Source organism: Nanorana parkeri, unplaced genomic scaffold (genome assembly GCF_000935625.1).
Source record: "Nanorana parkeri isolate BGI_ZX_2015 unplaced genomic scaffold, ASM93562v1 scaffold710, whole genome shotgun sequence".
Classification (NCBI taxonomy): domain Eukaryota; kingdom Metazoa; phylum Chordata; class Amphibia; order Anura; family Dicroglossidae; genus Nanorana; species Nanorana parkeri.
In genome coordinates, this window is record NW_017306978.1 from 64,105 (window position 1) to 91,377 (window position 27,273).

At 40.2% G+C, this 27,273-nt stretch overlaps 1 protein-coding gene across 1 annotated transcript in view; it reads right to left on the reverse strand.

The window, feature by feature from the left end:
* FSTL5 (follistatin like 5) overlaps positions 1-27,273 on the reverse strand; it is a 447,340-nt gene that overhangs the window by 39,930 nt on the left and 380,137 nt on the right. Inside the window, exon 11 of the mRNA XM_018563909.1 lies at positions 1,312-1,430. Coding sequence (XP_018419411.1) covers positions 1,312-1,430 — 119 coding nt within the window. The remainder of the gene's footprint in view (positions 1-1,311; positions 1,431-27,273) is intronic.

Below are 27,273 nucleotides of genomic sequence, written 5' to 3' on the forward strand. Positions count from 1 at the left end.
ATATATATGGTGTTAGTTATGTTTATAGTACACTATACAATAATAAGTAAACAAGAGTATAATATTATGTCATTATTTTCAGTAAGAAAAATAATATACTGCATATATTGTGTTTGGTAACCACTACTCCATGCTTTAGAGCTGCATTGTGCTTTAGAAATTTCATTTTTTAAACCTGCATTCAAAAATAGTTCACACAGGACTAACAAAAGCAATGTTTTCTTCAGGTTTTGGTTGTAATTCTACACAGGTAATTTGACAGTAAGTCAATGAAGTCCACAAGGAACCATGGGCTTTGTAAGCACTCCCAAATGAATAAAAATGATGTACTACAATAGTGAGAAAATGGGCAATAAAACTTTAATTTGCTCAGAGAATGGAAAAGTTGACACACGTTGGATGTGGCTCATTTTTTGCATCTGTAGTCCTCTATTTTTGTTTCATAATGTCACTGTGGTATTATTGCAAGCATAACCTTTAACAACATATTTTAGCTTATTCTGTCTCTGCCCGTGTCATTTAATTTCAGATACAATTTATTTCATAGCCTGTAAGTATTTTTTTGTGAGTAGCAAAATATAGGTATATATTTCTAGGTGTATACCTGAAGTTTAGGAGATATGATCTACCATAGAATGCAGGATAACAAATGGTATTGACATAGAAATGAGGTGACAAGGGGCTAGTAAACATATTTGCAACAATTAATGTATTAATATGAGTAAATGCATGAATAAACACATAAATAATGCATTTACTTAATCCGATGTATAAATTCAGATATATAAAAATAAAATACAGAGTTTATATTATTTATGTATGTATCTATTATTGCTATTATACTAACCAACGCAGCTGCATTGCCATTGATGACCCACCTCCACTAATGGAGTACTATTCTAGGCAGACTATCACAACAAAACAAGTAAGCTTATTCTGTGTTTGACTATTATGTCATACTTTTAGCAATGATGTCTAGTTACTATAGAGCTGATCGATGTGCTTACACCAGGGGGCTGATATACCAAAGGAGTGGTTTATACATTTTAATCACCCAGTCAAGTTCACAGGCATTTTCTTTTTTTTTTATTTCACCAAACCTAACTGGGTATTGGAAGTGGCTCTGTACAGATTACTCCTTTAGTAAATCAATTTGAACAGTAAAATGGTAATGGTCTTGATGGCAGATAAAACATATTAATATTAATGATACCCCAGTATTTTAGACATACTAAAAGTTGAAAAGTATCTTGTACCAGCTTTTATGATTAACAATTTTGGAAATGTATTTTCTGTACATAATAAAATTACCTGGGTTCCAAAGATTTTTTCTGTCATCTTTATATGTCTTTGATATTCACATTCCACAGGTTGAATTACTTTAATGCCATCATCGTTGAACACATAAAACAGGTTTCCAGTCCCAAGACCTTAAAAAATGTAGTTGTATGTTAATCCTTTTTTTGTTTTAAAATGGCATTCCTATTCCAAAAATACAAGCTGTGCAACATTTATTTTCATCAAAATGTTTTTTAAATATTGATGATTTTTTTTAAATTTTACACTTTAAAATAATCAAATTTCACATTTCAAAAGACAAGTTAAATAACACATTAAATAAGTTCATAATGAGATGTGAAAAACATTTCCAGTGTACCTAAGAGAAAATATCCATAACCACATTATCTTTTGTCATGATGATACGTTATGCATTAGGCTGGGTTCACACCTAGGCGTATCGAATATGCGCGTTTGTCACGCATGTTTTTACCGCGATTTGTGGTAAAAAAAATGTGCGACAAACGCACGTTTCCAAGGGATACCTGGCTCTATCCCAATGGATATGCGCAGCAAATACGCCCCAAAGAAGCTCCTGTACTTCTTTGGGTGTAGGGCATTTTACAGCGCGTTCCTACGCGCTGTAAAACGCCCAGGTGGGGACGGTGCCCATAGGCAATCATTGGTTTTCACATGTTGAGCGTTTCGCAGAGCGTAGGAATGCACTGTAAAACTCCCAGGTGTGAACCAGGCCTTAGGGTTGCCCGACTATCTTGGTAACACTATATCTATCCCTCTGAGAAATCTGATGTTTGTAACGTTATTTTTTACTTATTGTTTTCACTTTTTCAAATTTTTATTTATCTATATAGTTTTACTTTATTTTTATTTTTTTATACAATAAGATTTTATTTGGTTTCAGATATAATATAACAACATTGATATAGGAAAACCTTATTTCATATATCCTTATACATCTATCTCCATATATATACATACATGTATATCTATGTCTAATATACATCCCTATGTTTCCAAGACTTATCTATACCAGAAACCTTTATATGTGCCCCCCCCTCACCCCCACCTTCTCTCCCATCCCCTTCCCTCTCCCCTTATTAGTCTCCATTGCACATTTTTTAAAGAAAAACCTTTAATCTTAACCTTTATATCCCTTCTTGCTTAATATGTATTATTCTATTTATTTCTTCTGCCTCTGTCAGTCTTCTCTCTTTCTCTCGGGTCCCCCATTTTCCCCTTTTCTTTGTTCTTTATACCTATTCCATGGGTTCCACATATCTTCCCATTGAGAGTCTCGTTCATTTATATATGCCGTTAGTTCTTCTTATCTCTGAATCTTACTTAATTCTACTTCCCATTCTTTAATGTTTGGAGCTGCTGATATAAAGAATCTGAGAAGCTCCCTTTTGTTTCTGGATATTGGTCCTGGGAATATGGAAAGAAGAGCTATTTTAGGTGATGGATCCTCTCCTGCTTCCATTACTTGGTTATATTTTTGAAAAACCTGTTTCCAAAAAGGCATTATATAAATCACAGCTCCACCATACATGGAGATATGTTCCTTCCTCTCTTCTGCATCAACATCATCAACATGTTGGTGCATTTAATGGGGAAATTCTATGTAATAAAGTCGGACATCTATACCATCTCGATAATATCTTGTATCCCTTTTCTTGATATAAAGAGGCGATAGATGTCTTATGAGTTAGAATAAATGATTTTTGCACCTCCTCCTTTGTAAATGAAGTTTGTAAATCTTTCTCCCATGCTAGCATAGAGTAAGGCCTTGTTGGAAATCGTGCTGTCATTATATTATGATACAATATGGAGATCTCGTGGGTTACTCTCTCCTGACAGCAAAGGTTTTCAAACCAAGTTAATGGTCTATGTAACGATGCTTTCTCCTGTAGACTATCATATAGGGCTCTAAGTTGAAAATACTGAAGCCATAAACTGTGTTCATACGTTTGTACAGGCAGCAGAGATATCATTGATTTTAAATGTGTTGATGTAAGGGCATCCCTTATAGGTGAAGGTGAGCTCCTGGTCCATTGAAAAAATTGCCTATTTACCTCCCCTGGTTTAAATATTGGGTTTCCCATGATGGAAGTCATGGGTCCCACGATAGTTGAAATCTGAATTTCTTTTATCATATGGTCCCAGACTTTTAAAAGAGGGGGTATACAGAAGGGGAGAGCTGATCTCGGAGGTCTCATATCCGGTTTTATCCATGGTATAGAGTATGGAAGAATAGGGGTAATCTCTTTCTCTAAGTCAACCCATAACTTATTCCCATCATTAAATTTTCGGTCCAATATATGGGCTATTAATGTAGAATAGTAATATGTTCTCAAATCTGGGAGGGCCAACCCCCCTTCTTCTTTCTTTCTTATAAGAATATGATATGCTAATCTGGGTGGGCGCCCTGTCCATATATATTGAGTCAGGGCCACTCGGTTCTTATGAAAGAAAGCAGTCGGTATTTCAATAGGTAAAGTTTGAAAAAGATATAAAAAGCGAGGCAGTATATCCATCTTATAAAGTGCTACTCTTCCTAGCCAGGAATGTTTATAATGTGTCCACTTTTTCATTTGTGCAATTGAATATTGTAAGAGAGGTCCATAATTAAGATCATAGAGCTGCATCAAATCTTTACAGATAAATATCCCCAGGTATTTTATGGCATCGGGCTGCCATTTAAATGGGATGTTGGTTTCCAAATGTTAAACTTCCTCACTAGGCAGTGTCACATTCAGTACCTCTGTCTTCTGAAGATTAACTTTAAAGTTGCTAACCATCCCGAATTTGCGAAATTCTTCAAGCAATGATGGAAATCCTACCCTTGGGTTTGATATATATAATAAAACATCATCCGCATATAGACCCATCTTACAATGTTCATTTTGGACAGATACCCCTTTAATAGATGTATTTTTCCGAATTGCTTCGGCTAGATGCTCCATAGCGAAAACATATAGCATTGGGGATAGGGGGCATCCCTGCCTAGTGCCATTCCGAATGTTTATTGGTGCTGATAAACAGCCATTTACCCTAACTCTTGCAGTAGGTCTTATATATAGGGCCATAATTTTATCTACTACCTTTCTGGGTATCCCTATCTGTAGCAAGGTATGAAACAAAAAATCCCAACCTAAGCGGTTGAATGCCTTTTCGGCATCCACCGACAGGATGCATAGAGGAAGTCCATTGACTTTTGTATATCTCATAAGGGTCAGCGTCCTAATAGTATTGTCCCTGGCTTCTCTGCCCTGGACAAATCCTACTTGGTCCCTATGTATTATTGATGGTAAAAGAGCCTTTAGGCGATTTGCAATAATTTTTGCATATATCTTTAAATCTATATTAATCAAAGATATTGGCCTATAGTTCTGACATTGAGTTAGATCTTTATTTGGTTTAGGCAAGACCACGATATGGGCTTCTTGGGACTGAGCAGTAAAGGGACAGAGGGGGGGTGGATGGACCTGCAGGCTGAATACAAGTGATCTCTGCGGCATTGCCGAGATCACTTGAACTAAACAAAATATACACAGATTATTATAAGATTGCAACATAAGTTAGTTTTTATATTAGTTTATATAATGAAAAGGTTTTCTCATGAGGGATGATGTAAAAGCAGACTTAAAGCAGATGTTTTAAAGTGTATTTAAAGCGAAAACATTTTTTTAATGTAGTACCCATGTGAGGCTTGTTTTCTCTGTCTCTGTACCGTCAGGAAGATTTCTCTTTAATTCTTGTCTCAGGCATTAAACCTGAAGTAGGAGAAAATCTCTCTAAAGTAAAGGAAAGTCCCCTATGAGACAGTTGTCACCAAAACAGGTTCCCTTATTAGAAGCTTTTTTTCTTACCTCCTGTTCTTGTGGCAACACTAATGTTTTTTATTTCCCATCACTTTCGGTACTGGAGACAATAGTCACCAGATTCGAGAGAATGAATGTGCCTAGTGGGGACACTTTAACTTAACACCTGTGAGTTATTCACTAAAGAGCCGAAGGATCCAGCCATAGCTTCCGCTGATCCTTCGGCTGTCTTCGGCCACCTCCGCCTTTCGGTTCACAATAGCCCGTACAGCAGCCGAAGGCAGCCGAGCGGCTCAGCTGAGCGAAGACATATGCTTTGGCTCGACTGAGCCAAAGTGACAGCTGAAGTGTGGAGAATGGTCAGACAAAGCTGACCGATCTCCACACAAATGACAGGTGGGCAGAGCCAGCTGTGATCTCACGTCTCGCATTGTCCAGTTGTATTGACAGATTAGCGTCCCCAAATTACCTGGGGATGCTGATCTGTCCTTAAACAATAACAACTGGGTGGAGCCGGCCATGATGTCATGGCCGGCTCCGCCAAGTAGTTATTCATTGGCCGGGACCTACTACAAGACTCTGGCAGGTGCTAACCAATAGGAAACAGTTGGGTGGAGCTAGCTGTCACTGCTAGCTCTGCCCAATTGTTTTTCTTTTGCCAGCATTTTTTATTATTTTTAATCTTCTTTTTTTTCTTTTCTTTAAACTATTTAGTTTTTCTTTAATTTTCCTATTTTCTTACATATTAAAAATAATTTTTCAACTTTTTTTTCTTTTCTTTTATTCATTTCACCTATTTTCTATTCTGCTGGGTACTTCAGAGGTACCCAGCAAAATAGCCAAGCCGAATGAGAATAGGGGCGAACTGCAGCGAATAAGCTGCTGGAGCTTCAGCTCAGCAGATCCAGATTATTCTGCACCTCGCCTCAGCCGAAACATGCAGAGCATGTTTGGCTGACCGAAGGCAACCAACGTGCGGCTGATTGTAGCCGATGTATGGCTGAAATTAGCCGTACAAGACTGAAGTGAATAGCGTTCGGCTCACTTTACATCAAGTGCCTTTGGCAGCTTTGTAAATACCGCCCGTGTTAAAAAAAATGTAAATATAAAAAAACATGCATTAGCTGGGCAGAGAGTAAAACTTACACTATGCAACCTCCTCAGGCCTAGCACTGTATATCTGTTTCCTGTGCCAGTCCTGGACAGGCCAGATGGAGAAGAAAATCTGGGGTTAAAAGTGGACTCTTTAAAGCACAAATACGGATGGCAGACTGGTCAAAACATGTAAGGAATATCACTTTTCTCTAGAAGTAAGGCATCAGAACTGTAGTATGTAACAAACACATGCACAAAAACATGCACATATAAATATATATGTGCAAATCTAAATCATAGTCAGACTAAAACATGTCAAATGTAATAATGCTTCTCATAAAGGTGCCCACACACCTTGCGATAATCGTACGATAATCGCAGGAAATCCCGCGATCGTACGATTATTGCAAGGTGTGTGGAAGGCGTGCAACCGTTTCTACTGTACGGTCGCACGACTTTTATCTTAGGAACATGTTTGAAAACCAGCCGAGAATCGTACGATTGTCGGCGGGTGTGTGGCATGCTCGTAAGATAAATGCCGAACGGTCCGATGTCTGCGGTGTGGCGGGCTTGCGATTATCGCAAGTACGATCTGCCTTTCCAAGATGGGCAGATCGTATATTTTTAAAATTATCTTACAACCATCGCAAGACAAAAATCTTGCGATGGTTGTAAGGTCTGTGGCCAGCTTAACTATTACTATTAAAAAGCATAATTTGTTTTAGGTGCCGCAATATCAAGGATTCTGGTAAACAGACATCAATGTATGCATTCAATTACAACTACATACATTGATCAACCATACCCTAACCCTACCAGGGTACAAACTGTTCAGGAGGGGCATGGTTGGTAGAAGGAGGGAGGGGTATGCATGTATGTAAAAAACAATCTAACTGTGCACATACGAGATGACCTCATGACAAAAAATTGCGATGGTGTTGAGTCTCTGTGGGTAGAACTAGATAAGAATAATGCCAGTTGTAAACTTATTATAGGTGTATGTTACAAACCCCCAAACATAATGGAAGAGGAGGAGGCTCGCTCACAGTCCCAAATAAAAATAGCTGGAAAGCAGGGAAATGTTGTTACAATGGGTGACTTCAATTATCCGGACATTGATTGGTCGCATAGTACTTCTCAATCTATAAAGGATGGCTGTTTTCTAAACCTGTTGCAGGAAAATTTCATTGATCAGATGGTTGAGGTCATGACCAGGAAGAATGCTATTCTGGATCTATTAATCACTAATAATGTGGACCTAGTTGCAGACACAGCGATTAGGGACACATTGGGTAATAGAAATCACAGGATGATTAATTTGAAAGTTAAGTACAGAAAAGAGAAGTGTGTTGGTTTGACAAGTACACTACATTTTAAAAAGGTAAACTTCAGTAAGCTGCGTCATCTAGTGTATGACATTAAATGGGACAAATTATTTCTAACACTGACAAGAAGGGGGATTGTTTTAAGAATACTTTGCATAATGCTATTACCAAGTGCATGCCAGTGGGTAATCAACATAAAAGATCAAGAGCAAAGCCTGCATGGCCAAATTAAATGGTAAAACAACACATCAAAGAAAAGAAGCTGGCATTTTAAAAATATAAGATGGAGGGGGCTGCATTGGCATTTCAGAGCTACAAGGAAAGTAATAAGAGAAAAAACATATCGCCACAGATTGTAAGAACCCCCAAAAATTCTTCCAATATATAAACAGTAAAAAGGTAAAAAAAGAGCAGGTAGGCCCAATAAAAGATGATAATGCGAGATTAGTCACAAACAACAGGGGGAAGGCTGAGGTATTAAACTCATGTTTCTCCTCAGTATACACTCTACAAAAAGATGGGTTTAATGGAGATAAGAATGTGAGTAGCTCAGTGCATAAAATACTGCAGTGGTTGACAGTAGCCGGGGTTCAACAAAGACTTGATAAACTTAAGGCAAATAAATCAGTAGGACCGGATAACCTGCACCCCAGGGAACTTAAAGAGCTCCATGGGCTATAGCAAGACCATTATTCCTCATTTTCAATGACTCATTATTGACTGAAAGGGTACCAAGTTACTGGTGTAAAGCAACGGTAGTACTGATATTCAAAAAAGGCTCAAGATGCCAACCTGGGAACTACAGAGCAGTTAGTCTAACATCAATAGTATGGAAACTGTTAGAGGGAATGATAAAGGATTTAGTGGATTTTGTTCATGACAAAGGTATAATAAGTGAAAATCAGCAGGAAGGCAGGACCATTCTTGTCAGACCAACCTACTAACATTCTACAAAGAGATGAGTAGAGATCTGAATAGAGGAAAATAAGTGGATGTGGTGTACCTGGATTTTGAACTGTAACTGGGGGTGTATACACGTCCTGTTACTTCCGCCCATTCGGGCGCGGCACGCGCGAGCGGGAAATGCCCGTTATTTGAAAACAGCCAGCGATGACGGTTAATATACAAGCGATCCGCCGGCTATAGAGCCGGCGGATCGCTTGTTATCCGGACATTGATTGGTCGCATAGTACTTCTCAATCTATAAAGGATGGCTGTTTTCTAAACCTGTTGCAGGAAAATTTCATTGATCAGATGGTTGAGGTCATGACCAGGAAGAATGCTATTCTGGATCTATTAATCACTAATAATGTGGACCTAGTTGCAGACACAGCGATTAGGGACACATTGGGTAATAGAAATCACAGGATGATTAATTTGAAAGTTAAGTACAGAAAAGAGAAGTGTGTTGGTTTGACAAGTACACTACATTTTAAAAAGGTAAACTTCAGTAAGCTGCGTCATCTAGTGTATGACATTAAATGGGACAAATTATTTCTAACACTGACAAGAAGGGGGATTGTTTTAAGAATACTTTGCATAATGCTATTACCAAGTGCATGCCAGTGGGTAATCAACATAAAAGATCAAGAGCAAAGCCTGCATGGCCAAATTAAATGGTAAAACAACACATCAAAGAAAAGAAGCTGGCATTTTAAAAATATAAGATGGAGGGGGCTGCATTGGCATTTCAGAGCTACAAGGAAAGTAATAAGAGAAAAAACATATCGCCACAGATTGTAAGAACCCCCAAAAATTCTTCCAATATATAAACAGTAAAAAGGTAAAAAAAGAGCAGGTAGGCCCAATAAAAGATGATAATGCGAGATTAGTCACAAACAACAGGGGGAAGGCTGAGGTATTAAACTCATGTTTCTCCTCAGTATACACTCTACAAAAAGATGGGTTTAATGGAGATAAGAATGTGAGTAGCTCAGTGCATAAAATACTGCAGTGGTTGACAGTAGCCGGGGTTCAACAAAGACTTGATAAACTTAAGGCAAATAAATCAGTAGGACCGGATAACCTGCACCCCAGGGAACTTAAAGAGCTCCATGGGCTATAGCAAGACCATTATTCCTCATTTTCAATGACTCATTATTGACTGAAAGGGTACCAAGTTACTGGTGTAAAGCAACGGTAGTACTGATATTCAAAAAAGGCTCAAGATGCCAACCTGGGAACTACAGAGCAGTTAGTCTAACATCAATAGTATGGAAACTGTTAGAGGGAATGATAAAGGATTTAGTGGATTTTGTTCATGACAAAGGTATAATAAGTGAAAATCAGCAGGAAGGCAGGACCATTCTTGTCAGACCAACCTACTAACATTCTACAAAGAGATGAGTAGAGATCTGAATAGAGGAAAATAAGTGGATGTGGTGTACCTGGATTTTGAACTGTAACTGGGGGTGTATACACGTCCTGTTACTTCCGCCCATTCGGGCGCGGCACGCGCGAGCGGGAAATGCCCGTTATTTGAAAACAGCCAGCGATGACGGTTAATATACAAGCGATCCGCCGGCTATAGAGCCGGCGGATCGCTTGTTCGCGGTGATATGTAACATGTGTGGCGTAAGCTGGTCCCAGGCTCGCACCGGGCACTGCGGAGCCCGGGACCAGCTTCACAGCGGGAGGGGGGGGAGTCGCGGAGGGGGCGCACATCACGGGACCACGGGTCTTGGAGGTCAGTCAGAATTGCTATGAACTTTTCCTTGACTCTATAATCCATATTATTATTCTCCTCTGCATGTTCCTCTTGTGGCCACACCCAGGGAGGTTGGCTTAGGTCCCTTGAACTTTAATTTAAAGGATAATATTAGCCTTTATCTTAAAAATGCATGTCTATTAATTTCTTCCTTTACTCCTTAAGCAACTTTCTGTTTTTCTTTCACGTATCCATCTTCACTGTGCTTCACACAATGACACTATTATGTGAATACATTTCTCCATTAATATAGGCCAATTGAATGATTATGAAGATTGAAGACACCAGTGAACCAAGAAAGTGAATAGTCTGCTTTTAAGATCAATAAAATCAGATGCCTTAATTTCTAAGGTGTACTATTAATTTTGTCTTGCTTACAGTTTTGCTGTTTTTATTTGTTACAAGAATATGTTACATCATAAAGCATATGCAAGAGCTAAAGTATATTGAAACCCAAGAATGCACATTTAGGGGTCTACTCACTAAGCTGCCGAGGGCAGCCGAGTGAATGACCGATCAGAAGTGAAGTGAGCTGAACACTGTTCGGCTATTCACTTCAGGCTGGCACGGCTGATTTCAAAAATTTTTTGGCAGCGGATCTCCTCTCCGCTATATGCGGGGCTCCAGCACAGAAATAAGGATCGCACAGGCTTGCACTGGAATCTTCCACTCCGACACACAGCGGAGGGGGGATCAGCGCGGGCTCAGCACCTCACTCTCTGCTCCTCGCACAGCAGGTGGGCAGAGCTCCCCCCTCCGCACATGGTACTCCCGGCGCTAGGCACAAGCTGACTCCGGGGGGCTCAGAGCCGGGGACAATCGGAGCCGGTATGTGGAGTGCTGGTGACCAGGGGAGCCCGGCCAGGCAATGTGTGACGTCGGACACCACTTCCCCAGAGCCCCCTGCCAGCCTCTACCTGCCACTGTGGATGCCAAGGAGTGCAGACATTCTGTACAGTGCAACAACAGGGCAGACATTCCGTACAGTGCTGATGGGCGCAAGACCACCCATCTGCTGCCCGCTGTATGCAGTCAGGATCTGCTGTGTTTCCAGGGTTTTTCTCCTTGGCGGCCAGGAGCAGGAGACTCGGTCAGCTTCGGCTTTCAGCACGGCTCAGCCGAGCCGAGGCATTTGCGTTCGGCTCGACTGAGCCGCTCGGCCGTGATCGGGAGCTGTACGGGCTATTGTGAAAAGCCCGTACAGCACCCCCTCGGTTCTTCTGAACCGAAGGGGTCCTGGGGCCGAAGCTAGCCGAAGGATCGGCCGAAGCTACGGCCAGATCCTTCGGCAGCTTTGTGAATAGACCCCTTATTATATTGCAGCTTACCAGTTGTCCAGCCTCTGTACAGCTTCATACAGCTGTTTTGTAGTCCAAAGAGAGCTGGAAAAACTGCTAACTGATAGGAGTGTAGCACAGACACAGAGCACAGAAAAGTATTCATTCACCAGATTTCTGGCAGGCTCAACAGGTATTTTTTGGCACTTTTTGAACAGATATAACAATTTTATACTTAAAAGACCAAAAGGGAGTAAATAAGAAAACATTATTGTTAGGGTTTACATATACTTTAATCTAAGGCACAATATATAAAATACAAATGAATCAGGGATATGGTATCATTCCGGAGGCTGTGGGAGCCATGGATTGAGTCGTACCTACTTCAGTATGGAGTCGTTGATCCTATAAACGCTTACTACCGGAAGCTTTGAACAAATGTATTTTATCCCACCTCCTATATTCCTCTCCACTACTTTGTCCTCCCCCTGTATCACAACCCTTCCTTGCCCCGATTAAAAACCAGACAATTCATACTGAGTTTCTGAACCATTGACATAATGTCAGTACTAAAATGTTACTAGTAGTTATATTGACTACTTGATGTTTTTATAGACTTTACTGATCGATTGTCTCTTTCTAATGCAAGATCTTTCTCTTATTGTATACACTACCTGTTATGTTACCAAGCCTGACACTGAATGTAAACGTGTGACTACTTGTTACCGCAACCAAAACTAATAAAACTATTTTGAATGAAAAAAAAAAAATACAAATGAATCCTTTATATGTAGTGCCTAGTAAACCCCTATTATTGGCAGCAATCTAAACAAAGTGCTGACTGTAGCTGCTAATCAAAACCAAACAGTAGGTAGGAGGTATGGCGCCTTGCTCTATATACAACCACAATTCCAAAAAAAGTTGGCACGCTGTATAAAATCTACATAAAAGCAGAATGCAATGATTTGCAAATCTCATTAACCCATATTTTATTCACATTAGAAAATAGAAAACATATAAAATGTTTAAACTGAGAAAATGTACCATTTTAAGAAAAAAATAGTCATTTTGAAATTGATGGCAGCAAAACATCTCAAAACAGTTGGAACAGGGCAACAAAAAGCTGGCAAAGTAAGTGGTACTAACAAGGAAGAGCTGGAAAAACAATTTGCAACTAATTAGGTTACTTGGCAACAGGTCCATAACATGATTGGATAAAAAAAGTGTTTCACTTCATATATATTTTTGAAAATCTTGCTGATATTGTTTGCTTCAAATCATTTTAGTAGGACTGAGACCAAGGGGGTGATTTACTAACCTAAACACACGCACGCACCAGGTGCGTGTGATTTTCACACCGCAAAACGTATTTATCAACCAAAAAGTCTCTAAAAGCATATTTCCACTAATGCCATATATGGAAAAATCATGCACATGATCCATATATAATGCTTCTTCACAGTTTAGACAAAAATGGTTAGCTCATGCATTTACATTCCTGCATTCATCAACGTAAGCAACACAACATTGAGCTAATTTACACAACATCACCTTGCAATTCATGCTTGGCTTTGCACAACACACCTGCTGGGTGTGTACACACTACAAAGGTGTTTAGATTCCACCCATAGATCATGCTGGGAGGGAACACACTACAGAGGTGTATACATGTTCGTGGTGTGTTTATAAGGTTAGTAAATCAACCCCCAAGACTCTGACTTAAATGTGGAATTTGTTTTTCTTTAAGCTAATCTGCTGCTGACATACATTACTTCTGTGTTTTGGATGACTACCATGTTACATGATCAGTATCTTAGGTTTTAGAGCTTATACATTGTCCTGACATTATACTGCAGAATTTTCTAATATATCTCAGAATTCATCGGTCCATCACTTTTACTAATTGCAGCACATGCAGCCAGCACATCCGCACACAATTGCAATACCTCCACCATGTCTTCAAGCTGAGTTTTTCATAATAATATTCAGCATTTTGTTTTCTCCTAGGTGTACATAGGCAGAAATTGATTTTTTTTGTATTTCTAGTCCACAGAACATGCTCACAATTGTGCTTGGGATTTTACAAATGCTGTTAAACTGACTTGTGGCAGCCAGCACTTTTTTATTTGGAATCCAGTTGTTTCCTTTGAGGTGACCTCTTATAAATACTACTGTTCTGTTCTGTTTTTAATTTTATTGCAGACCTAAAAAGTATGGGAAATACCTGTAGAAGTTGTTGTTCATTGCCACCGTTTGATTGTTTAGCATGCAATAATCTTGTAGGATGTCAGCTCTTATTAATGTGGCAAAGGTGTTTATTGTTTTCCAATTTTGTAAACTATATTTCTGACAGGCATTATGGAGGTCCAACATAAAGAAATACTTTCATATATTTATTTATTTACTACAGATATTTATATAGCGCTAACCAGGGCTAACCGAGAGAAAATCAATAGAATACTCCATCTATGCTAAACAGCATGAATGGAGAAATCTGCACTGATAGCTATTTTATTCAGACAGTCACTGCACCCATGGCTGTATGAACACCTGAACAGTAACCACATCTGACAGGAAGCAGTCACTGTTTGAACTATAATTTTCCTTCCCTCTTAAGATGCCCATACACCTTACGAATATCGGGCGATTTTCGAATGCGATCGCGTTTTCGTCCGATCAACCGTATGGTTGATGGGCAGTGTGCAACCGCAAATACTGTACAATCGATCGACTTTTGACTAACCAGCAGGTTAGAAAACTTCAGTCGATTGTACGATTTTCACAAGGTTGGTGGTGTTTCTGTACGTCAAAATCCGTACGATCTACACTGCACAAACAAAAATATGCGCGGTCGATTACCGCAATTTGTCCAGGTGTTTTCCGATAATTATCGCTGATCCAACCTTGCAATAATCGGGGAAGGATAGGGTCGCCGTACGAAAATCATACGACGGTTCGATCATCGGACGAAAAGTGTCGTCCGATGATCGCAAGGTGTATGGGCAGCTTTAGCTGATTTTGAAATTGACTTTTGTTGAGCCAACTGGTGACAAGATGGCCACCTACAACTCAAATTTCTGCAGGATTCTGCCAAAATTCATGCTAGTTATGGCTAACTGTACTCTACATGGAGGTGGTTTCTCCCTTTTCGCCGGACAATAGAATTCCTTTTCACCTGTTCATTGCACATTTCAAAGCTTCGATTGAGTGAGCACCTTCCCTTTTAAAATAACCATACCCCTTTATTTGCCCCCAATTTTTTTTTATTAAATTGATTACTTAGAATCCAAGCCCATATAAATCTTGTTTTATATGTATGGCAAACCTCTATTATTAAAAAAAATCATGAAAGCTTGCTGAATAGCTTATTTAATTTTAGGAACATAGAAATTAGTGTCACTTTCAGCAACCTTATATTGGTTGGTATGACAGAAATACATGATCTAAGAATAACAATACTACCTTAGGAATAAAGTTTAGAATTCTAAATTTCAAGTATAATGAAAATAATTGGTAAACAGTTTAAACATAATTTACGGTCACTGAAATACATATTTGGCAAGGATATTAGATTTGTGTTTTGGCAGGATGTGATTCCCAAAGCAGTTGCTTTCATTAGATACAGAGCTTGGTCAATTTGAATCCCAATTTAAACCAGCTGTGTTGATGGCTTGTTTTTGTGGACTCACTATGTATCATCTGCCTCCAGAAATAAAAGCTCTTCAGAGCAAACTCCTTTTTGACTTTTGCCTCTATACTATAAAAATCAGTCAGCAAGATCATATAACTAAATAACTGCTTCTTTTAAGCAGAGAAAACTACTGCACTACTGAAAACAGAAGATGCAAATCATTAATTCCAACACAAATCTAAAAAAAACAAGCATTTTATTCCTCATTTTAGGAAAATGGGCGGGTAGTAGTTTGCATTTTTACTTGTTTTTTCCACATATCTTTTGTACATTATATACATGACAGAAAAGAACACATTGCAAAGGATGGTAGCAAATTTTGACTTGGTAGAAAAGAGTCAGCCTAATAAACCACAGGTAATGCATAAACAGGACACTGTCTGTACTTTACTGTTGAAAAAATGCAGCAAATCATATAAACAACCTGCTCTTTGCTTTTCAGTGCATTCTGCAAAGTCTATAAACTTCCAAATAAATCCTACATGTCTGGCTCTATCTAAACATAAATCAAGGGATTTAGTAAGATGTCCCTATTCTCAGCTGCAATTTGCTATTTAGAGTTATACCCAGTTCTATAACAACTTGCCTGTGGTATTGCCACTGAATATGAAAAAAGCTCAATGTAAAAATGAAAGTCAGCTAGCGTGCACCAGCATATTCACTAGACACAAATACAAGAAGTAAACAATGTGTGTTGCAAATTCATACTTATAGTGGCTCAAAACTGGCACAAAAGCAGCAAAAGATAGCAAAACCTCTCTTACATGAGATACTGACATTCAAGTGTATATTCAGTAGCTTCAGACTCATGGCAGCATTTTCCATTAGCCAAAGTAGACATGTACCTAAAAGTGCCAGAGTCAAAGGGACAGCTTTTCCCTTTATAAATTGACACTTGCTTTTTATCACCATCATTAGCAATACTTATCACATACTGTATAACTGTATTTACCAATCATCACAATAACTAAGGGCACTAGTGATGGAAGTCCAGCCCTGTTTTGTCTCTTAACATTTTGGGAATGTTTTCTAAATAGGGAAAGTTTCCTCTCTACTCAAGTGTGTTTCTATTGATAAAAGTAATTTATGTAGCGGCTTTCAAAACCTGGAGGCAGGACTTGAGCATAAACAGCCAATCTGTTAATGCCAGTGACTGAGAAGTGGCAAATAGAAGATTCAGGCAATCTGAGATGGCCCATGGAGAGTCTGCCGAAAGCCTGATGAGCTTCAAATACCAAGTCTTCTTGGGCCAGTTTGGTCCATTGATAATCACTAGAATTCCCTCCATCTCTATCCTGCAGAGCAGAGGAGGAAGTAACTTCAGAGGAGTAAAAACATAGAACTTCCCCACTGGAACATCCACTGTGAAGCCTAGAGGATTCCTGGACCTGGAGACAAACCTGATCAATTTCCTGTTAAATCTGGAATTCAGAAGGTCCATGTTCAGCATCCTACACCTGTGACAGAGGACTTATAGTACCTACCTGCCTACCTGCCAGTATCCTACATCTGGAATGTGAAGCACTGCCTCAAACCAAAATTATATTATATATGTCAGAATATTTATTGGGAGCAAAGCTTTTTCAAATGACCAAGTCTCCTGTGCTAGGAGGATGCCTAGGACTCCTTTCCAGTCCAATAGGCTGATATATGTTGTGAGCATCTTGAAATCTATTGGGAAGAAGGATTTCCCTGATTCCAGTGCTGAACTTGTGACCTGCCATGCTAGGGCAAGACAGGCCCTGTTGGGCAGGCATATGGGACAATCCAGAGAATGCAACCTCCTGCCCCATGCTACCAGAATGTTAAGTTGAAATCCTCTGGAGTGAAATTAAGCATGTTTCATTTAAGATCATTAGGAGCACATCATTAGGCCTAAGACCGTCATGTTAAAAAGAGGGTCAGTTCATCGGTTAACGCTCTTTGCGTGGTTCTCAGTTGTGCTGCTGAGGTATGGTGACCTGGAGGGAAATGGTCGGGTCTGGCCACTGGTCAAAGGCGTGCGTTGGGAGGCCCATATCAGTTAGGAAGGGTTCCAAATCCATGGGAGAGCGAAAGATATGCGTCTTGCCATTGTGTGTGTAAACGGATAACTCCATTGATAAGTGATACCGGCATCTTGCAGTGCGGTAGTCAGGGGGTGGAGAGACCTGCGTTTTGCAAGCGTATGCCTTGAGAGGTCTGGAAATAAAGATATGGCCGCTCCATCAAAGTCAAGTGTACCTCGTGATTGAGCCTTAGAGAGGATATCTGACTTGAGAGTGAAAACATGTACCCTGCACAGGACATCTCGTGGCTGAGTGCTATTGGGTCTGCGAAAGCCCGGAGTGTGGTGCACGCGGTCTATCTCAATGAGTTCAGTGGCGGGGCGACCCAGGATAGTATTGAAAATGCCAGTGATAGAGGCTTTTAGGTCAGCATCTCCCGTAGCCTCAGGCAGACCTCTAATGTGAATATTGTTACAGCGGCTGTGGTCTTCTAAGTTGTCAAGGTGGGTGTATATGGCCACAATATGGGAATGCTGAGAGGTTATAACTGATTGAAGTTCCTCCAGTGCAGATGTAATGGGAGCGAGGGTAGTTTCAATGTCGTCTAGGCGAGAGTGAAAAGATTTCTCTCATATCTGCCTTATGTGCAGATTCTAACTTAGAAAACAGGCCTTCAATGTCACTTTTAGTGGGGAGCAGTTTAAGGAATTACTTTAGAGTAGTAGGTGAGTCAGGGTCATCCAGAGCCACGTCTTGATCTGATTCATGGGGGCCCTGAACAGAGGAGATCCGATCAGAGAGCGGTGACTCACGTGGAGAAGAGGCATGCTCACAGTCAGCTGCCATTTTGGAACCCCCATGGTGTCCGTGTGAAGAAGCCTGGAATCCGCTGGCGAGGAGGTAAACCGGCCGGCGGATTCTTCTGCCGGGATCTCCGCGGGGTGTTTCGCCTCATGTCCTGCAGTGTGGGGTGTGGAAGTGTCGGTTCCCCCTTGCAGTGTCAGGTCGGACTGCGGAGCTCACGCTAAATGCGGCTGCTCGCGGTCATGTCACCAAATGCTTACATTTTAATATTATGAGATTTAAATATAAGTATTAATGTACATACAGTCATGGGCAAAAATATTGGCACCCTTGCATTTCTGTTAAATAATTCACCACTTCGCACAGACAATTGTTGCAATTACAAATGTTTAGGCGTACTCATGTTTATTTATTTTGTTTGTATTGGTATGACACAAAAAAGTGGAGAAAAAAAAGCCAAATCTGACACATTCCACTCAAAACTCCAAAAATGGACTGGACAAAATGATTGGCACCCTCAATTAATATTTGGTAGAACAGCCCTTGGAAAAAATAACTGAAATCAATGGCTTCCTGTAACCACCAATGAGTTTCTTACACCTCTTTACAGGAATTTTAAACCACTCTTCTTTTGCCAACTGCTCCAGGTCTCTCAGATTGGAAGGGTTTCTTTTCCCAACTGCTGTTTTGAGATCTCTACACAGGTGCACTATGGGATTAAGATCTGGAGTCATTGCTGGCCAGTCCAGTACTCTCCAGCACTTTGTCTGAAATCATTTCTGGGTGCTTTTTGATGTGTGCTTTGGGTCATTGTCCTGCTGTAACACACATGACCTCTGACGTAGACCCAACTTTCTGACACTGAGCTCTACATTGCACCACAGAATTATTTGATAGTCTACAGATTTCATAATGCCATGCACACAGTCAAGACATCCAGTGCCTGAAGCAGCAAAGAAACCCCAAAACATCAGTGAACCTCCACCATGTTTGACTGTAGGGACTATTTTTGTTTTCTTTAAAGGCCTCATTTCTTTTTCTAAAAACAGTGGAATGGTGGGCTTTAGCAAAAAGCTGTAATTTTGTTTTGTCTGTCCACAGCACATCCTCACATCTCTTAAAAGGATTTTGGCTTCCTAAGGTAAGTTTTGGCAAACTCCCATCTGGCTTGTTTATGCTTCTGTGTCAGCAGTGGGGTCCTCCTGGGTCTCCTACCAGAGAGTCCCTTTTCATTCAAATGTTGAGATATAGTGCAAGCTGACACAGTTGTACCAGTTGTACTGTGCCTGAAGGTCAGCTTGAATGTGTCTGGAAGTTGATCGCGGGTCTTTATGCACCATTCAAACAATCCTTTGTTACAATCTTTGATCAATTGTTCTTTTGTCCATGTCCAGGGAGATTAGCTACAGTGCCATGGGCTGTAAAGTCTTGACAATGTTGCGCACAGTGGACACAGGAACATTAAGATCTCTGGAGATGGACTTGTAACCTTGAGATTGTCCATGTTTTCAACAAAAACGTATGCAATTATTTCTTGCAATTTGGAGACGGTGCCAATTATTTTGTCCATTCCATTTTTGGAGTTTTGTGTGGAATGTGTCCTATTTGGCTTTTTTTTCTTTACTTTTTTGTGTCATACCAATACAAACAAAAGAAATAAACATGACAATGCCTAAACATTTGTAATTGCAACAATTTCCTGCACGAAGTGGTGCATTATCTGACAGAAATTCAGGGGTGCCAATATTTTTTAATTAAAAGTCCCAAAAGCTAAAATTAGGCAGAATCTCCATCACTAGCAAGGGAGCAGTGATGCAGTAATGCCATATAAGAGGATGGGTTGCTGCCATGACAGAATTACAATAAAATGGCCTAGAATTTTTTTTATCTTTATAGCCAAGTCATAAGGAAACATCTTTCCTGTTGACCACTGCACATAGACCAATATATTAGGATAAAAAAGAGAGATTAGAAGTAAACACACTCCCAAGTTCAGGTGATAGTTTGGTTAAGCTTTTTTGAATAAAAATGCATTTAAGTTGCTATGATGTAAGTTCCGCGTATACGACCTACACCCCTCTGGCTGGTGGTTATCGGTTGATGAAATTGTCAACCTGACGGACCCTCCATTAGACCGCTGGGGTTCCCTCCAACTACGGCACTTCCTGCTCTCTATTCCCAACCACCTCTCCAGGCCCCTTACCCCATTTGAGAAGGTCTGCAGGGAGGAGATACCTACCCGTCATGCGATCTCCCTCCTATATTCCATGCTGATATCCCCCCCTCCAGAGTCTTACCCGACATTCCTGGCCAAATGGGAAAGCGACTTACACACCACTTTCACGCCGGCTCAAAAAGACCGCATCCTACATTTGGCACATCACTCCTCTATTGCATCCAAGATCCAAGAGTTGGGTTATAAAATAGTATGCAGGTGGTATCGAGTCCCAACAGCCCTCCACGTCATGTATCCTCAAGTTTCATCTGTATGCTGGAGATGTCAGAACGCTCCAGGCGCGTTACTACATACATTCTGGTCCTGCCCTCTACTGCTTCCGTTCTGGCCACAATGTGATTGCCACAAAGGGGGGGTGGGTGATTGCCACAATGAGGGACCTGGTGATGGTGGACTTGACGGACAACCCTGCAGCATGTCTGCTACACTTAAACGACATATCCATCAGAAAATACAAAAAATCGTTGTCTAGGCACCTTCTGAATGCAGCACGTCTCTGTATCCCACTGCTGTGGAAGCAGTCTAGCTGCCCCTCTCTCAGCCTATGGTTCGTTAAGGTTAATGAGACATACGTGATGGAGAACTTGACCTCTACGCTCCAGAACACTGAGGAGCTTTTTCGGGACACTTGGAGACCCTGGGCCTCTTTTCAGGACACCAATGCCTACCACCAGGCCATGACCACAACACCTTCCTGAGCCCGAGCGGGGACTGGAATGCTACGCTCTAGGCCCACAACCTTGCTGCTCTTTACCCCCCCCCCCCTGGCTCTCCTCCCCTTGGCTCTCTTCCCCTTCCCTATTTACCCTTCCTCTATACCCTAAACTACGCCCCCCTACCCTAATCTATCCCCATTGATACCATGCATAAGCAAACCCTTGATATACATGTCTTTAAATGACAGGAATTGCCGACCACTCTAAGTTTGCTTACCAATGCCAACTGTCTTACTACCTACGGCCGCGTGGGGCCCGTACCACCCTAATACCCTAATGCCTGGTATCCGACTGTATTGAACATACTGTTCGTTTGTTCTTTTTCCGATCACTGTTCCACTGTGATACATAAGGTCATCATGGCCGTATAACATCTGTTCTGTTGGGCTCCATAGCCCTCTCATGTTTTTGCCACATGCACTGCGACGAATGTACCTCCCTACCCCAAATATATATTGACGATGTTGTTCTGCTGTTGAGACACTGTCTCCCTATGTCATTGTATCATTTATCTGTACAATAAAGCTGATTTTTTATAAAAAATAAAAATAAAATTGCCATGATGTATTTTTGAAATATGACAGGTAACAGCTCCAGGGTAATTCATGTTAGGTTAAAGATACTTAGGGGTCTATTCACTAAGCTGCCATAGGCAGCCGAGTGAATGACCGACCTGAAGTGAAGTGAGCCTAAAACTGTTCAGCTATTCACTTCAGGCTGGTACGGCTGATTTCAGCCATACATCGGCTGAAATCAGCCGTAATGGCCAGCCGCTCGGCCAGCTTCGGCTTTCAACGCTGCTCAGCTGAGCCAAGGCATATGCGTTCGGCTCGACTGAGCTGCTCGGCCAGGTTCGGGAGCTGTACGGGCTATAGTGAATAGCCCGTACAGCACCCCTTCGGTTCTACTGAACCGAAGGGGTCCTGGGGCCGAAGCTAGCCAAAGGATCGGCCGAAGCTACGGCTAGATCCTTCGGCAGCTTTGTGAATAGACCCCTAAGATGCAATGACTTTGAAAAGAAAAAAAACATTACAATTCATACCGGACAGCATATCAATGGGTTGTATGTTACATATGTAAAAAAGCATTAAGCTAAACGTGCCCTCCTGACATTTACCTGGATTACAGGCCGAGAAAAGCTGTGTTTTGATTTAAATAGCAAACCAAATGAAATTCTTTTTTTAAAATGTATTTAAATTCCTTGCAAGACTGTTTAGATTCATGTAAATGTACTGGTGTATATTTTTGTACCTGCTGAGTTCTGCCAATATCTTTAGTATGCTTATGAGTCCTATTATTAAATTTAGCATACAAACTTATTTTTAGTTGGCATATGATTTATACATTCTCTGTCAATAAATAAAGGCTATGCATTATTTAAATTCCTGCAACTTCAGGCCCATAGTACCAGATTAATTTTATTTGGGGTGCATATTATATACTTGCTAATTGCGCAATACATTTAGTGGCTGAAGGGAACAAGCACAAGCTTACGCAAATTAGTAGGGAATCAAGGGAAGCCAGGTTTCAACTTTTTTTGCATCACTCAGACCTGCCTGCAGTGACATGCAGAGGAGAAGAAGATGAAGTACAGGAATGTTGGGTTTAGGAAAAATCGTTTGGACTTCAAAAATTATTATCACATATAGGATCGTTTGTTTTGCAGTTGCAGTTGGGTTTTATTAAGGAAACAGTTATGATGTAAATACTCAAAATGACAAACAGCGCTCTCGGAAAGGGGCCCTGACTAAATGGTGTACTGCCCTGATTTTAATGTATATTAAAATGAGCTCTTCTAACTGTCAATCCAAGACACCAAGTTGTGCTCAGCCTTGCACTTAGCCTTCAATATGAGTTTACATCCAGCAGCCCTGTTATCACTTATAACAACGGAGGTTCCATTTAGCTCCACCCAGCTGTAATTTTTAAACCAGGGGATTCCCGCCACTGTAACACTGTTTGAGCTTAACAAAGAGGTTATCCCCGAGTCCTCTACCATCATTGGCGTGATTGTCTGCCGCCTTGACAGCTCTCTCCCCACTGCTGCTGACAGACGAACTGCACGCCGCTTCACCTAAACCTACAAGGACAGGACTTCATCCTGCACTGAGCACTGTCGCCTACAGCCACAATAACAGTTGCTTAGTTGGATTGAGTGCCGCCAAGCTCTGCCCACACCGCATTGACTCCCCGTTCACATAGCAGTGGTACGGACGGAGTCCCTGCCCTTCTATCTCCCTCGGTCCTCAGCACAGCACTCTCCATCCTGGACAGGCACCTCCCGACAGCAGACCAGCCATGTGAGAGAACACATACCTTGGACACCTCGATCCTCTTCCAAGGCTGCCTCTCCTCTGGTCCCCACATCCACACGTAAGTGCAAATATACATTTTGTTTTTTTCTGCAGACAAGTTAGCATCCATAGTGAGGTTGCCTACCACTCAAGTTTTGCGCCCTTTTGTGTTTTTTATATGATGTAAATACTACTTTGTAGAGATCTTTGTCATAAGTAACACATATTTGATGGATCAGCATAAACATGATTTTTTTGTTGGTGTTTAGTAAAGTTACCTTTTCTTTGCTCAATGCACAAAATATTTTCATTGCTTAATCAACAGAAATCTATAGAAAATCAGTTAAAAAAAGTACTTGTTACAGTCAATATTTTTAGTTCATACATCGTCTGATAGTTGCACGGCAGTTTTTAGCTGTTTGCATAATGATGATGACCTTCTGACAAAACAACATCCAGGAACAAAATATTCTTGTGGGGATTAAAAATACTGTGTATGCTTCTGTACTATAGTTCATATTAAGCGCTATTAAAAGCATACATTATTATTGTAATGTATTTCTTTTTGAATATTTGCTTTAAAATTAATGAATTACTTCCTTGCACATTCTACATTAAGATTCATTGTCTTGGTTCAGAAAAAATAGATCCCTTTACTTAAGGTTCTAAGCATTTCTGCACATCACTCATGAAGGAAGTGCTAGTCTTCCTTTTAGATTTTCTAAGCAATTTTTTTTAAGTTGAGTAGGAATATGCCCCAAAATTCAAAGGTGGGCAGGAACAGAGCCAGGAACTATTACAGGGAGAGACTTCAAATATACAGTACTGTATATATAAAAACCATGTGAATGCCTCAGCTCACCATATATTTCCTATAGCCAAAATATACCTTTATATAGGTAATGGTCCTTAAAATAATAAAAAAACGGTAAAAAAAATAGCAGAGAGCAATGTGAAATTTTCCACAGGTACATTTTAATGTTTCACATTCAATTTTTTTTTTGCAAAGCTCCTAGTGTTTTACTTATGACACTGATTTTGCTTTACTCCAATGGAAGCATCCTCTTCTGTAAAAAGAACAGTGGCACACTATTTATGAGTGAATATATAAAGCATTGTATTAATGTAATCTATTCTATAAAGAAGTGCAAAGCACAATAATTATGCGCAACAGTACACTATAGTAAACAATTGGTTTTGCATTCAATGAGATGTAAGAATCCAAAACAATAAAAAGCACTTGCTGTATGATTGCTTTGAGGTACTATACTTCATGCACTGTTCCATACGATATTGAATAATACTTCCATTTATTGAAAACTTAAGTACAGAATATGAATTACAATAATATTTGATCCAGAATATGACAATATTGAGCCATTTTGTGTTATGTGACAGATTTAATAAAGCGTGTGGTTTAATAGAACTCTTCATAAACCTTTAATATATACTGTATATTTGACTTTCTTATGTACATTTTATCAACAATTGTCAAATGCTTTTAGTTATATATGTATACAGGACAGCCATTTCTCCTTGTCACATTTGTAAGTTTTTGTTGCCGTTAAGTAGCATTTCCCATTGCCTTACTGCTGCCCTTATTGCATTTTAGTCCTGTTGTTATTCACTTAACAAAAAACAGCCTCTTAGTGACTGATCCATTTATTTTATCTCATGAGAAACAAATAAAAATATATAAGTTATCACCAATCAAAATATGGCACAGGAAGCATGTTAAATATAATGCTAAATACAAAAAAATTACTGCCAGAACAAGAAATCACTGTAAATGGTATTATAAAACCAGTAACAAAATACCACATTCATCAATGGCTCTTACTGCTAAGACTAAATATACAAATGTATTATTTGAATACCTTCTTTTCGCCACAATATATTGGACACTGCAGCATGTTGGAAAGAAACAAAAAAGATACAAACAAAAATAAACAAAAGAAATAGATGAGTAGGTGAATATGCAGAACAATGATTAATGTCGGAATTATATACATCTCTGTTATATCATTTTATGCAAAATGGTAAACAAGTAATCCAGTGTTTTAAAGTTGAACATGTCTACAGCCTGAGTTGTAAGCATGAGATCCTTTGCCCTTTCTTTTTGGATATATCTGGTTAACAGGGGCATTGCTTTTCAATATATTGCATAGACTGGCATCAACACTGACACTACTTTACACTGTAAATATACGCTGTTCATTGCAGTGGAGTGATGAACAAATCTATTATGCATTTCAAGAGGTAAATACTTCAGCTTAGAACTTTGTCTTTGTATCATCAATACCATCTGAAAACATATTCTTGCTTTAAAACTTCAGAAGAATGGCATTGTTGGTTTATAAAATAGCCATTGCTACACAGAAAATACAACTTCCAAGTTATTTCCAACATTGTGCCCTCATAATGTATGTAAGTGAAGTTTATTGCAGAGTTGAAGTCTAAAAAGCTAAGCATGCTTTAAGTGATCCATCCCTTAGTGTGTCTGTGAAGCTTCTCATTCATCCATGCCATGGTATATCTTTAAAAAAATAAATCAAGGCAACTGGACTTGCTGTATTTTTCTTAAAGACGTTTCACTGGTCATCCGACCAGCTTGCTCAATTCAGAATGACTTGTACAAAAAATTCTGGTGAATGTTGCCCCAATCCACATAATCTGTTAGTCGCAACCAGGTGTTGATGTCATTTGCATAATTGGAGTCTAGGAGGTGTTATTATTCTGCCCAGAGAGGTGTTAAAACAGCATTGTATGTGGCAGACACATCTCCCTTTCTTTGTATGGAACACTGATCCAGCGATTCACAGATTAGTAAATCTTCCCAGCTGCCCACTGTAGCATGTGCACAGACTCTGTTGGTTTAAACGATATGTCTGTTTGCAACTGTCAACCACCTGGCAGGCCTTCTGCTTAAGTCATATGAGCTCAGACTGGTGCAGGAGATGACATTAAAATTTATGAAGCTAAACTGTGTAGCTCAAGACAGATACTTAAAGTGTATCTATTCTTTAGGAGCCTTTCTAAGTGGGTGACTTCCCAGCTGCACATTAGTACAAACAATCATGTAGCACTACACTTTTTTTCGGGGGTGGGAGGGGGGTGCATTGTGGGTCCCTTTGGCAGAATAGAAAAACATTAAAACACCTAAATAGCAAAGTCTTTTTAAAGAGTGGCCGCTTCTCCTTGCTGAAACTCTGCATAAAACTTAAAATAAAAAGAATTTGTGTGTTCGGGGTAAAAGGTTAGATATTATGCTCACCTTTTTCCTAGCTTCCACCTGCAGCGCCTGGGCAATTTTGACTTCATCCTCCTTTTTTTAAGACATTGGGAAATATACTGAGTAGCCCAAATCTTGCTGAGATGCTGAGAAGATGATCCCACACTATGCTGCAGCATCTTTTCATGAGATTTGGAATATTTAGGATTCCTTGAGATCTCTGCATAAGGAGGATAACATCACCCTCTGTGCTACTGAACTAGGGTGGAAGTAAGTACGTTATCCAACTTTTTTTCATTGAGCGCTTTTTTTTAAATTTTATATGGTGTTTCAGCATGAGGGTGGAGGGACACACTTAACATGTACACCTTGTATGGAATGTCAACTGTTGAAGTTGCAGTTTTTAAACTTCTATTAATACAAAGGGGTCTATTCACTAAGCTGCCGTAGGCAGCCGAGTGAATGACCGACCTGAAGTGAAGTGAGCCGAACACTGTTCGGCTATTCACTTCAGGCTGGTACGGCTGATTTCAGCCGTACATCGGCTGAAATCAGCCGTACATCGGCTTGCTTTACATGGCTTCGGGTCGGCCGAATATGCTCAGCATATTCGGCCGACCCGAAGTGCAGAAGGAGTTCGACTCAGCCGATCCAACATCTGGATCGGCTGAGCCGACCCTCCGGCAGGCTACTCACTGCTGTTCGGTCTATTCTCATAGATGCCGAACAGCAGTGAGTGAGTAGCCGAATGCCGCTGAGCGGCATTCGGCTCGGCTGTTCTGCTCGGT